Source organism: Balearica regulorum, chromosome 15 (genome assembly GCF_011004875.1).
Source record: "Balearica regulorum gibbericeps isolate bBalReg1 chromosome 15, bBalReg1.pri, whole genome shotgun sequence".
Lineage (NCBI taxonomy): Eukaryota > Metazoa > Chordata > Aves > Gruiformes > Gruidae > Balearica > Balearica regulorum.
In genome coordinates, this window is record NC_046198.1 from 5,708,520 (window position 1) to 5,723,390 (window position 14,871).

Consider the following 14,871-nt stretch of genomic DNA (forward strand, 5'->3'; position numbering starts at 1 on the left):
TGATTATTTGGTTACTTAATGCGTGCTTGTTTCCTATATTTGCAGAAAATTACCTATGCAAAACATCCTGTGCAGGACCAAACCCAGATTCATTGTCAGCCTCCACACAATCATCTATGTGCACATACCTGCATACATTCAAATCTTAAACCTTAGCTTGCTAGTCAGTCTCATGTAGCCATTGCTGATAGCTAAGGTTTATCTTCTGCCTCTCAAGCCAACACATGAGAAGCAAACAGTCTGTCTCTCTGGAGGGAGAAGAAACAGACAACAAAACAAAGCAACCCACAATGCCCAGTCCCTTGCTTCCACCTTTCTTTCTCTAGCACGAGTTTAAATACAGGGCATGCACAATCCTGCCTTCAGCAGCACCCGCTTGGGTCCTGTCCCCCAATGCCTGACTAAAGCTTTGCCGCGGCATTTTTTTGAATACTGGCTGCTCTGTCTTGGGAGCCCCTTTTGAAATATTCTGGCTCTCCTCCCCCAAGTTTCAGCTGAAATGAGCAGGCTATGCTATCCCTCCCTGCTACCTCTGCTATGTGTTAATATAAATAATAGCTAATATTAAATGTTATATAATGAGAATTAATGTATTTACAGAAATAGTAGTACGTATTATACATTAACCTATTAAGCAGCTAGAAAACTTACTAAATTACTCCCTAATTGTTCTGGTAATGCCAGTTAGTTGATATTACAACCTTTATGAAAAATTTTAAATATCGTAATACTGATGCACATGCAGGCACCTGCATTCTCCTCTGTCTTTAATGCTAATCATCTTCAACACCAACTACACAGAGAGCAGACAGAAGACATACGTTAAAGCATTATAATGGTCGCATTTATTGTAAAGGAAGCAGTGTGTGATATTCCAACAAGCGTTAAATCCACCACTACTAAGTCTTATGGTTAATAAAAAATAAACAAACCCCCAAAACTCTGCTACAGGCTGGTCATTATTGTACACGATTGTGTAACACAGGTGCAGCTAAGGTAAAACAAGCTATCACAGCAGTTACTAACCTCCATACATCTGTGCTCCCCCCAGGCCAGACCTCGGAACAGATCATCTGCGAAAGAGTCTTAAGACATTTCATGACAGCAAGTCCCTATTGGTAAAACTGCAAATAGGCAACTGAAGTTATACTGTTTCACACAACTAACAGAAGAGTATCATGCCATCTTTTTTATTTTTTTTTTATTTGCAAAGTCAATAAAAATCCACTGTTAGGAACATAATAGAGAAAAATGCTTCATTTGAGGGGGAAAAAAAAAAAATACGTGGAAGGCAAACAGGAACAAAACTAATTTAGTTGCACTACAACTACACAAAATCTTGCAGGCAGAGAAGAGTCAGGGCAAGGGTGACCATATCACATCCTACCAAGCAAGTTTTCCAGGGAAAGAGCTGCAGAATCTACTTCACCCAGACAGCTGAGCCTATTAAGTAACTCACGCAGTATTTTATACACAGTCATCTGAACAGCATAGAACTTGCTTTTCAGAAGTACAGTTACTCTGCCTGCCCAGTGAACTACCACGGCAGACATTCAACTATATGCAGTCAAGAAGGTAATCTTCAGCTTTGTCTAAATTCAGACACACAGGCTATGAAGTATCCACTACTCTACAGCTTTCTACCACTTACCTTGAAGCAATTTTTTTAAATTTTGGTTTGGGTTTTTTGTTAGTTTGTTTTTTAATACTGGCCTATAAAATCTGTTGCTAATCAACCATCAAGGCACCTAAGTAAATTCACAAACAATCCAGGCTTTAAATCCACAAAATTTCACATATATGCAGACATGCCGTTTGCAAACAGTGCATCTGAAGGGCACCCAGCCTTGGCCATCAGAGCATAACCACCAGATGGAAATTTTCCACCCGGCGGCAGCTGCTCCATTTGTGAGCTTGCTTCCATGAGGAAAACAAATCACAGCAATGAACACCTCTCTCTCCCTCTCTCAAGCGAAGGCATTCCAGCACTGTTACCAGCAATGAGTGTATTCCAGCCCCTACAGAAGAGCAGCTCAAGAGAACACAGTGCTCTCGCACCTCCAGGGCCTTGGAGTTGTGCCTCTGCTACGGCCGTCTGCGCTAGAAGAGCTCTCCTTCAAACCTCTCCCCAATTATTCCCCTGGGCATTTCCTGGAATCAGTTCACAAGATAAAAGAAAAACCAAACCTCCTTCCTTCCACCAAGCACACAAACTAGGTCTCTTTAAAATACGTTTTTTGTAAACACATTACATCAGATTTTTTTTCATTAGCATTTGAATTGCCTTTTTTTTTTTCTTTTTTTCAGCCCAGCTGTAAAAATGGTAATGTTGGCCTGCTTCTGCTTTATTGACAATGCAGTATTTCCTCCCACACAATATGTAGAATATTCTTAGGACAGGTCCCCTGCAACCAGTTGTTGAGCAGTGACCATGCAGGCAGCAGACACGCTCCCTTCGGGATGCCTCAGGAGCTGATGACGTGCCCTGACCAGGTCTCGTGCTTGGTTCCAGGAGCTAGATGGGTAATCACCACTTCCACCGCCTGAAGCTTCTCATTCTTCGGAGGGATGGTGCACATCTTGTAGGTGACCTCATCGCCTGCCACAGGAACATACTCGCCTTCGATACTGTGGAAGGGAAGCTTCAGTTAATCATAAGTCACATAAACTCTCCTAACCTTTTGCAGCTTATTTAAATTTTTATCATACTGATTATCTTAGGTGCTCTAGATACTTCAGGTTTTTATAGAATACATCATCCACTAAAGCTTGAGGTTGATTTTGGTTGTCTTGCAGCAAAATCTTATGAAAACACTATAAACACCATTACTAGCCTAAAACAAACAAACAAAAACAAACACAAAAAATCCCACACTCTAATACACCTTAAAATATAGTCAGCTGCGTACCGCCTTGGACAACGTTGCTGTGAACCATACAAGAACCTCTTACTCACTGGCAGCACTAGAGGGCAGGGCTGACACTGCTCAGCACCTCCTTTGGGGGTTTGGTTTTTTAAACTATAGGAAGTTGATCTTTTTTGTGTTCCCTTCTCTCACGCTTTTGAAGCTTTTTTTTTTTCCCCTTCTTTATTTTTTTAAAGAAGGATTGTACCATGCCAGTCATTGATTTTACCTTTAGCTTACTCCACCATAACATAGTTCATCTGAGGGGAAAAAAAAAAAAAGGGGGGGGGGGGGCACTCAAGTAAAACACAGTGTGGAATACTTCAAAATTACTTGCTGTGAAAAGATGGAGTTCTGTGACCCTGATGCATTACACTGCAGAAACTCCCCTGCAGCATCTGGCACTTAGGAAGATTTTCAAGAGTCGCTGACTCCTACCTAGCCTCTACCAGCACGATGACGTGGGGTGCTGGAGGACTCACACCGTGCATTTGCAAGTCCTTACCTGGGAACAGTGAGGAATGGCAAAAGAGTTGTCACCTGTTCAGAACAACGTACTGACGAAACGGAGAACTGCAAAGTGTAACAGCCTTCCTCACCTCTACCACTGCGTTCAAGATCAGAGCTTTTTAATAAAAATCCCAGCATGTGCCAATGAAGACAGGCAGAGATGCCTTCCAACCTGCATTGCCACGATTCTCTGACAGTTGAAAGGATGCTACTTCACCTTTCTTTAAATATACTTACACAAACCCATGCTCAGGTTCCCCTTCTCTGACAACCTAGGTTCTAGATTTCTTGTTGTTTGAGGAATTTTTTTCAGTGTTTCTCAGCAGCATTTATATTTGTGAACAGATAAACACTCATTATAAATTCTACTGGATGCCTAATTGGTATGACTTGCTTGTGTACTCATATTACACTGGGGGTGAGATTTGGGTTCAGGGGAAAAAAAAAAAAAGTCTTCTAGGTCAGAAATTCAGCACACACCATTGGGTTTGTTATTTGCCTTCACTGAAAGCATGCTAGGAGCATACTCACACCACCCACGAATTTTACCCCACAAATGTTTCTGTTAATTGCAGGGATCTAAGATTTTAGCAGTGCCTTTCGTATCCACTCTCATCTTGTGACCCATTATCGTTACAGCTTTTCTATTGTAGGAAAGACTGGCAGGACTAATAGGAGGTAAATACATCGGCCCTTACTGCAAGTTGTGACTTCACATCAGATTTTGCTTCTCCCCACAGTTCTGCAAAACTGCTTCAGCTTCATCTCCTGCACCGCCTCTCCCCTGCCCTTCCTCCTTTAAGGGCTGCCTCGGCTTCAGCTCCCCTCTGAGCAGAAGTGACTGCTGCTCAGGGAGCTGGGGCATCGGGCTGGGCTGAGCAGAAGCAGCCTGTACTCAGGGATGAGGCGGGGTAAGCAGGCATGTACAGGGGAAGCTAAAACTGACCCATAAATTATAACTTCTCCCATGGGAAATTCAGAAGAAAAGTCATTGAAAATGATATTGAAAATGCTCCCATATCCAAATACAGATCTAAAACCTGCTACAAGGAGTTGAAGGCATTCCCAAGGCCTGTGGCTTGAAACACATGTCCTTCAGACTTTACTTCCCTAGGCTAAACCCCTACTCCAGAGCTGCCCGTGACCACAGCAATCAGACAAGAGGGCACGTCCTTAGCTGAACTCTTCAGAGCAGTGCCTGGGAAAATGGCGGTAAATTGAAGGCAGAAAAAATATTTATAGAAGAGTCAAGATAAAGTCTCCTTCATCAGACCTGACAGCATGCAGGCTGATCCAACTGACCTTTATGTACTTCCAAAGTCTCCAGGCCAACTGTCAGCCCAGCCCTGTATCACACTGGACAGACTATGTTCAAGGTCCCACATCTAGACTCTTGCTGTAGCTACCCTCTTCAGTTATTGCCTTAATTTGTACCTCCTCTCCCCCCATGTCTAACAGGTTTAAGATTTCTTCAGGTGTGAATGGGTTTTCACACCAAATACTTACTGTCCTTTCAGGTGAAGAGATTAGTTTACCTTTCTTATTGCCAAAGGAATTTGCCACCAAATTCTCTGCAGCTTACCCTGACTTTGAAACAGAGGATTTCAAGCAAGGATGAGAAGATGCTACTTATACTGTCTCAGAGGCTGACAAGTGGACACGAAGCCCCAAGAAGACACACAAGAGAGGGTCAAGCCACATCTTTCCCACTTGAATCTCCTGAATGATCCTTTGTTGCCAAAAAAATTGTTGCTATTAAGTTAAAACCACATTGCCACGAGCAATGTTACTACTCACAATGCAACCTATGCAGGATGCCAGTTCCCACCTGAGCAAGGTAGCATCTTTCAGAGGAAGACAATACAGCACAGACATTTTATCTGTACAAAGGAACACAAGACTAACAAAATACTGTGAGCAGAAACAGTTCCCAGCTCAGATGTAATGAACACAGACAATACGAGCCGAAGCAGAAAGTCTACGCTGACTCAAGTACAGCTGAGCCACTGGAACAAGCCATAATGAAACACATTTCTTCATGTGGCCTCGAGCACTGGGACAGGATGCAGACAGTGTTTCAGGGAGCACAGGTAGAGCAGTTACGTGAGGCTGGAACTAACACAGCATCTCCTCTTGACATTACAGCCACCCACTCCACAGCCCCAGGTATTGCCTTTGATTCCTGCACATAGGATGAACTCGCACAGTGAACTCAGAGTCACCGCTTTGCAGGCATCAAATGAAACGGATGCCCTGCCCAGGAAGGGATCTCATGTTTGGCTGAAAGGGGGTTTTTTAACAAACAGGAACCTTACATATTCTTTAAAAGCTCCTGTAAAACAGGATGAGATGCAGTTAGTGAAATAAACATTTGAATTCTACAGAAGATATCAGTAGGTATGCTTAATGTAGAAGGAGAGTGAATTCACACCATCTCCTGAAGCACCAAAGATGTGCCAATACACAAAGGCAGTGTTTTAAGCTCCTGAAAAACAGAGATAAATTAGTTATCACTTGAACTTCAAATTCAAGTGAGGAAGAAGTACAGCTTGAGTACTAAAAAAGATGAGAATTTTACTGGGGTAAGCTTGGTTTAAAATTGAAGTATGAAAATATACCAGGATGAGTTCTGGTAAGAAAGAGGTTGTAAGTGTACTGGTAACCAAAGTGGTCCTGTTTTTTCAAGAAATTAAGAATAAGTCAATCAGGACACACACAGAAATAGTATGCCTAACGTATGACAGGCTGCAGTCAGGGAGAGAAGCAGCAAAGGGACTGACCCAGACTGGAGGACACACTCTTAGCTATCACCCAGAGCTACTGCATCCCACAGCACTTACAGATAACTGCTTGGAGTACTGTCTACAGCCCCTGGTCTGCACAGGAGAAAAACAAAACATTTGCTGACCCAAAGTTCTTACACTAAAATCATGAGGTTAATTACTCCTGTTCCATCTTCTAAACAGATCACATTGGCCCCAAAATCTGCATAGCCCTAAGCATTACCCAGAAAGGTACACTTTTCTCCACTAGAAAGCACCTCTTACAGGATCGAGCACTATGCTGACAACATCAGATCCTTTCTTGGTTTCTTTCCTTATCCAAACTGACACTATAAGAGACTGAAGCCTGTGATAAAACCTCATTCAACCCCAACACAGCTTCTTCTCATCCCCTAGTTGCTTTATTTCTTTCCTTGCCTGTTGAGGTGACCGTACCTCATCAAGACCAGGCCTGTCCTTTGCACAGCTGTCTAAAAAGCTTGTGGCCACACAAACAGTTCTAATTTAATTTTCTGCTTTTGGCCTTTAAACTTTTCTCCCACATATCAGATATTATTTTCTTCCCTGCAGCTTTCTGATTACCAGTTACTCTTGGCGTCTACCAAACATGAGATTATTAACTCATTGCCCCCTGTGCACATGAAAAGTGAGAGGACAAAGGTCTTAGTTTACAGCCTGAGTAAACCTGTTTGTGAACAGTGTTCCCAGCACAGTGTTTGCCCACCAAATGCTGCTTCTGAGATAGATGCAGACTTACTCCAGCATTGTTACTGCTACATGATGCTCAGAAGCAGGAACAAACAACATCCAGATGCTGCAGTAATTCTGGTGGTGTCAAGAAAGAACAATATAATGGCACTTAAAGGTGATGAGATGGTACGGCACCCTACACAAAGCTGCAGAAAGATCCTCCATCAGGAAGCAATTGCCTTAAGCCCTGGGAGGGAAATGAACTGGGAAAGATCAGAGAAAGTAAACAGGTATCTTGGAACAGATTCAGCCTACAACAGCCACTCTATATACAATATAAGTTACCTGGATAATTTGGTAGAGGAAATTAAACTGAACTTTTTTTGATGTTACATATTGATTAAATATTTTTAGATCTGTATTTTTTACTTTCACCCTAACTACATATTAAATATTGATCTAGAGGAAGGTGAAGATTTTCACTGCTATTTAAGAGGCTGGTATGCATGTTCTATTCAAAATAATGGACATCTGCGTATCCAGGAACTTTAAGACACTTCAATAAATTAAGCTAAAAATAGGAAATGCTTTCCTGATGTTAGTGTCACAGTGAGCCACAACAGAGTGAGTTTTAGATTATCCAGCAACTCCCATTTCCCAGCTCAGCGCCAGTCTGGTATGGTGGAGCATTTTATCCTGCACTATTTTTAGGAAACTAGGAGGTTATTAGGAAATTACCTAAATAAGGAATGTTCTAGTTCTTCCTTCTCACAGCTGCTATTCATATTCCAGGGCTCTAGTTAAACCTCTTGGGACAAAGACTAAGTCACATGGAAACATTTTTGAACAAGAGTTTTCAGGGAATTCAGAGCCTTGCTGGTCAGAAAGCCTGCCATGGATTGTACCACGTAGTCGCTTCCCATGGATCAATGGGATGTATTATCTTGTGGACTTCTCCAAGCTCATTTAAAACCTCAATGCACCTATCAGGAAACACGTATTTTTATTAAACAGGAGGACGTGACAGAGTAATGAACTATTATGAGTTACTAATCCTGAATGCCCTCCCATGCAGTCCCGGGGTAAGCTGACAGCTCCAGCACTCATCAGCTAAGCCAGTGATGACCTTATCAAGCTAGCTGGCAGGCAAAACAGAAGCAGAGCTGCCTCATCCTCAAGTCACACTTGTAACTGGGACAGACAAGTGTGAAAGAGGTCCAAACACTGAAGAATCTCAGCTATTAATATCCAAGGTCTCTGCTACAGGATTGCCCTGGTCTCTGTGCCATAGCAGTGAGATTTTCCCAGCAGCTGCCTTGTCTAGGACAGAGGCTGCACCTCCCTCTCAGTACAGCAAATGCATCATCCTCTTGCCCAGTTCTCCACTGAGATATCTAGTCGTGGTTTTTGAATCCATGTTCAGGGATAGTTATGGCTCTATACTTACTTTCAGCAGCTAGTTCAACACCAGGCAGCACACAGCACACCAAGAGGGAGAAATTGGTGATCACAAGAGGCAGAGCTTTCCAAGGATTCCTACATGGACTCGGTCAGAGATACAGAAGATGCCTGTTTCTGCAAGCATCCAACTTGGATCCTTGTCACAATAATACCTACTGTTTGCACCTGGAAACCAAAGCCCAGGTCAGTTATGTTCTGTTCTCACTAACCACAAAGAATCTCCATCCTCAGGTGGCCAAAGTCATCTTCAATGCCCACTGCCTGGCTTGCAGGTAGAGTGTAAGTCTTGGCTTTGACCTATTACAGTTTATATCATTTAGGTGGAGACTCTGGGAAGGTTTTGCTACAATTGTGACCACAGCAAGCTGGCTCTCCTGCATGCATCAGTGCAACATGGGAGTTTTCTGAGCCAACTAGGCGGGTGTGGGGAACGGTTAGGAAAAGGCTATCCATGTTCTATTCATTTCCAAACCCCTCTCAAGTAAGATCTGGTATTCTGCTGCCTCTCCTCCCCCCCCCCCCCCCCCCCCCATAATCTGCTTATTTCAGACACTTCAACAGATGCAGCAAGGCATGAGAAAGGGAGCACGTCAGGAAGGAAGTGTGCAGCCCAAAGCAGGTAAGTCATCAAGTGCTTTAAGTATTTTGAAGGAAATCAGAAAGCTCAGATTTGGCTTCCCAGCAGCCCCAGAGCAGTCAGTTGCAGCCAGCAGAAACTGTTTTGCTGCTAGTTCACAGAAAAAGCAGAAAGGCCAGAAAGGTTTGTTCTCTCAGCTCAGATTCATCTCTCATTGCTTATAATTATCAGTTAACTTCCAACCCATATTGTTACACTCCACCAGAAGAACAGCATCACAGAACCAGAAGGAATGTGGCATTAATGCTTTGCATTAAACAGTGATCTGGCAGAAAATCAGAGGAAAGAAAGGAGCGTGAAAAGATGATCTCTCCATGGACATGAAAAGCTCAAAGCCAGCCCCTCAATGCAGCAGGACAGCAGCGGGGATGCAGGTTCCTCCCTGCAGGAAGAGGCAGCTGATGGTAGACCTCCAGCACAGCCAGAAACCGAGATGCAACAGCAGAATGGGACGGTATTCCCACTTGGGAGCCCACTGAGAGCCCACTTCTGTTCAGCACTCCTGAGTTACAGGCAGTGTAAGCATAATCTCCTGAAATCACAACACAACGCACAAGCAAAGCACAGCAAACTCAGGATCTCTCAGGGACCCAAGGGTGCTGTGTGTCAACATCCCAGGGGAGGCATAGCATCCTGGGGGAAGTACAGCATCAATTCTCCAAAGCCATCATTGAGCATGGGGTCAGAAATCAGCCCGAAGGACAGCCTGAAGGCCTCTCTGCAATGCGGCAGTTTCACCTTCAGAGCCAAGTACTAGCAAACTGCAGAAAACCCACAAGCACTGCATATGTTTTTTCTGTTCCATTAAATCAGCTGCTTTTGCAAAACAAAATCTTTTAAAAAAAAAAAAAAGAGTGTGGTCATTCGTTCGTCACTGCTCTCTGGTGAACTACCGCCTCCTTGCCTTGACCTTGCAGCTACACAGGCTTCAGATCAAATGCAAAAGCCTGGAGAGCAAATGAGTATCCATCATGTGCCCACTCCCAAATACACTGGGAAAGCAGAAGAGTGGGATTCTTATGCAGTGCTCTAAAGCACATCGTTTGATCTGCCACTACAGGCACCCACCTCCTCCCATCACCCAGTCCGTGCTCTCAGCACCTCCTCTGGAAGACGAGCTGATAGGAACCTGTCTGTACAGGCAGCCACCCCCAGCACAAGGGGGGGACCTCAACAGCCAGCGCTGCAGGGATTTCCCACCTGCTCTCCAGAAACATGCCACATCTACAGGAAGAGTGGCAAGACAGTGAAACTGAAGCCACTAGAGCCGTTACATTTCAGTAACCAAACCAGCTGGTATTTGTGAGCGCTGACTTACTTCTGCTACGAAACAACAGCAGAGGAGATAGAGGATGATACAGTTCTCAGCACTGCTGCTACAGTAACATCATCAATTCTGTGACAGTGGATCATGATACAGGCTGGTGGAAATGAAAGCATTAACAGTGCATGTCACTATTTAAAATGTAATTAAGGGCTTTTTAAAAATTTCACTCCAGGCAAATGAATCTGCCTTTGCTTCCAGCTTTCCAGAGACATTATCTGGAATTATCATCTCAGCAACTCCTCCATCCCCGTGCTTGCCAGCTAGGGTTTTACACTCACTACTAGCAAGCACATTTTGTTCTCAGTTCTGGAGAAGGGCGCAGTATGAAACCGAGAAAAACCAAATCTCACCACACTGAAGGAGCCACAATTGTTTATACCAACTTGCGAAGCATTTCCAGTAAACACAAGCAAGCAGGATTCACTGCGCATGCAATGCGGAAGCGGCAGTAAGGCTGCGGCTGGCACCTCTGGCTGGGTGGCAGGGGTGCGACAGCTTTCTCACTGTGCCAGGTCACGCATGGTGTGCGTGAGCTGGCTCTAATCTGTCCATCTCAAGCGCAGACGTTGTTGCAGTTGTGGCACAGGGTTTCAGGTGCAGATGCTTTACCCGCAGACCGATCCAAGAATGTTCCATGAGTGCTGCGAGGAAGCTGCCACCACCTGTGGTGACTGTCACCACTTACCACCATGTCTCTACTTGCCACAGAAGGATGGCTCGAAAGGAAACACTACCACCTACCAACGTCCACATTTCGAGAGAACTCCAGGATGCCCTGGTTAATTGTAGAGTTTTGTACATTTCTACCTAATCAGTTAATAAGGACAATTGGTTCCACGCAAGCATTACCAAAACTGAAAGGAAATCTTCTCTGCAGTCTTCAGAGCCGCTCATTAGAACAGACAAAGCCGCATAGACAAAAAACACCTTTAAAACCTGCATTTCAAACTGGCATTTCTTATGCTGTGTATCTACTTGCATCTGACAAGTCCAGCTTCACAGTAACGCAGCTTTGCTGCAAGCTCCACTCATAAAACATGTTCACATGCCCACATTCACCTTAAACTCTTGCACAAATACTGAAATTTAGAATTTTGTGGGTGCCAAGTGAAGAAGCTTTTGAATGCCACATATATTCCATAAGTGAGCTAATGCTCACTTATGGAAATGGAAATGCCATACTAAGTGTTATTATCTTACAAAAATAAATGGAAAGCTATGGGAAACAGACATTCCATTTTACAGAAGACATTTTCATTGAAGTGTAACCTTACAGCTCCCCAAAGCTCAGAGAAGAAAAAAAATTTAATTCCTCAAATTAAATTTTTATGTTTAAAATCATATTAATCTGCAAGATAGGCAGCTGGTCCCAATGCTCACAACCTTCAGTAATCATCACAGCTTAGTGACGAACACAGAGGAACAGCCGATCTTGCTGAATCCAAACTGGCATACCATTTTATCCACGTATCTGAAATCCTGGCTTTCAGGAAGAACTGATTTAGGAGAAACAATCCTCTTTCATTTCACAAGTAGATGCCTATACCACACTGAGACACTGAAAAGATTGATGTCTCTCTCACATTCAGGTTTAACTGAGTAAAATAGGTAGAAAAGAACTGTGTGATAAACACAAGCAGTATCTCAAAACGCACACTATGCAAACTGGAGTGACTGGAGTCCCCTGAGCCACCGTGATGGTTACAGAATGCTGCTGCTATAAGCCATTCCCATTAATAAAGAGCAATGTTTCTAATTCACTGTGAAATAAATTGAAATGAAAGGCATTATTAGTCTTTCCAGTGCTGCCTTGCACCAGAATTAAGACAGTGATACCATCGCCCTCCAGCACTAAAAGCTGTTTCCAACAATTCAAATACACTCAGAGTAATTAAAGAACACAATGTGCTGAAACCTTCAGTACTTCAATAATAGCACTTTTTACTAACAGGTTGAGGCAGAAACATCAGCTATATTTGAATTTAAGTTCTGAGACAGTACCTACATAAGAAACATTTAAAACAGTGGCCCAGTCCTGGTTCAATAGAAAAAAATCCCATTGGCTTCAAGGGAGCAGAATTGAGCCTAGAAAAGTTGCATAAAGCACATCCTTCAGTCCTACAAAATTCACATGAACTAACCTTGCTAGAATGCTTCTGAAAGAGCAAGGAAAATGGTCTTTGGACACATAAATGCTAGGCTTAAAGAAGAAAAGCATCATTTACCTGCTGCAGAGATGGAAGGAGGAATGAAGGCCCATATTGAAAGCAAGGGAGATGTCAGCTAAACAACAGAAACAACTAAGATCCAGGTCTGTTAATTACTGAAAGAGATCATCCAGGGAGGCAGTGGATCCCCAGCACTCAAGCTTTTATGAGTGGGTCGGGTAAAGCATCTGCCAGACAGGCACAGGTGCCTTCCAGCAGAGGATGGGGTAGAGGAGGTCCTCTCCACTCTTCTCACCTACAGTAAACTCAAGAGAGGTGCTGTCCTGGAGAAAGACTGCAGCGTAGTGCAGCATGCCATACGGCGACAGCTCCCCACTCACACAAGCATTACATCGAACTGAAGTAACTAAAATTGAAGAGAAGCAGCCTGGTCTAATAGGTAGGGCACTAAGATGAGACCTCAGAAGCCGGAGCTCAGGCTGAAGATTGTACCTGAGTGGGCTAGAGTCCATCACTCTCTGCCCGCACAGCAGCTCTCCCTCTCTCATTCTGTATTTGCTCCAGCTTTCCCCTGCAGGGGCAGTCTGAGGGCACAGCTGGTGAGGGTGAGAGCAAGCAGAGAACTGGACATGCAGCAACAAAATAAACATGCTGAAAATACATCAAGAAGTGTGGTTGCCAATGAACTTTTACAACGTTGGTGACTTGTTCAATAGTGTTTTTAGGATAGATTGAGTGGGTGGAAGAAAAAGGAGGGTAGCATGCCACATTCAGCACACAGTTACTCAAATATAGCTTATTGATGGCTCTCAGTCAAAGCATTCTGAAAGCATTTAGGATCGATACGCCACCTAGCATAGCCTACGAGAGGGGACTCCTGTGAGAGGGGGCCTCTCGCACAGACCAGCAAAATCACAGCAGACAAAAAAATGTTTTTTGTAATGTCATAAAGGATTTCAGTATAGGAGACGTATGGGAGTCTTAAATAGCCAAACAGAAAAACACCACTGGAGTCTTTAAGAGTTACAGCTGATTGGAGGGGGATTGAGGGTAGGAGCAGTTAGTGCACCCAGTATCAAGTAGTGGGGTTTGGGGCCAGAGAGAGAGATGTGTTGGGCCATAGGATAGGAATTGGGGAACACCTGAAAGATTAGTTCACGTTTTGTATAGACAAACAAAAGGGCAGCCCCAATTAAAAAAAAAAAAAAAAATCTCTAGGGTTTTAAAAGGGTTAAATTCACATAACTGAAGAAAATTTTACCAAACTAATTGGAAGAGAAAATGTAGAGGGAAAAAAAAACAGGACTGAAAATAGACAGTTCTTTAAAAAGAATTCATTAGAGGGCTGAGAATTCATGTTTCTGTGAGAGGATTGTTTTAACTGAACCCTTGCCGATCAGTAACCATAGAGGTCAGAGTAGATGTTCACAGTAAAAATTTTAAATTGTCATATAAGAAATGTTATTTTTAAGTTATTTAGGAAATAAGGAGAATTTGTACATTTATATTAGATGAAAGAAAAAGAAGATATTAAATAACATTTCCTTGGTTGAACACATAAGTCAGACCACTCAGCCCAATCGCAGCCACTAGTCTTAAAAAGCTTTGGCTTGCCAATGCCCATCATGCAGTAACATTCCAGAAAGCTTGAAGAAGGTCAATGTACTCCTTCTCCAGGGACACAGGCTACACACACACAAGCAGGAAAGATAGCTGGGGCAATGTGAACAACTTTGGTAAGGCTTTTGTTGACTTATCACTGGATAACCACTCCAAACCACAAAGAAGGATTATACAGCTTCAACACTGTAAACAATATGTAGACTAAAAACTTGTGATAGATCTACAAGAGGTTACTGGAGAATAAACATTAGGCAATCTTAATACATACACTCAAAGATCAGTTTCAGCCTCAATGCTGGTCAACATCTCAATCTAGAAACAAATACCAAATTGTCTATTAAACCTTGCAGATTAGCCAAGCAATAAACAACAAAGTGCAGTCATGGAGTGTGATCTGGACCTCTTGGAAGGCAGGGCCTAATCAAATAAGATGTGCTCCAGGGCAACCAAATATGAAGTCATACATCTAGGAACAAGGAATGCAAACACTACTGTTGGGGATGTATATGGGACTGCACCAAACTCTGATGCTGCAAAGGATGCCGAGGTCAAAGATAAGCAACTCAGCAAAAGACTAGGGATGAGAGGGCTAATGCAATTATGGGATGTACAGAAAGAGAAACAGAGCAGGAGTCTGGAGGAGATTTTATCTCCATATACTGAAAGTATGTGTACAGTGTATTGTTTTAAAAATGATATTTAAATTCTACAGCACACTTAGAGAAGAGACTGGAAAGATGGTTTTAGACTGGAGAAAAAATTCTCA

General features: G+C 43.1%; 1 protein-coding gene across 1 annotated transcript in view; it reads right to left on the reverse strand.

Annotated features, from left to right (window-relative positions):
- Nucleotides 1–822: 822 nt before the first annotated feature.
- Nucleotides 823–14,871, reverse strand: part of CARHSP1 (calcium regulated heat stable protein 1) — a 37,403-nt gene continuing 23,354 nt past the window's right edge. The window contains exon 4 of the mRNA XM_075767978.1: nt 823–2,628. Within this exon, the coding sequence (XP_075624093.1) occupies nt 2,466–2,628 (163 nt within the window). The 3' untranslated portion in view covers nt 823–2,465. The remainder of the gene's footprint in view (nt 2,629–14,871) is intronic.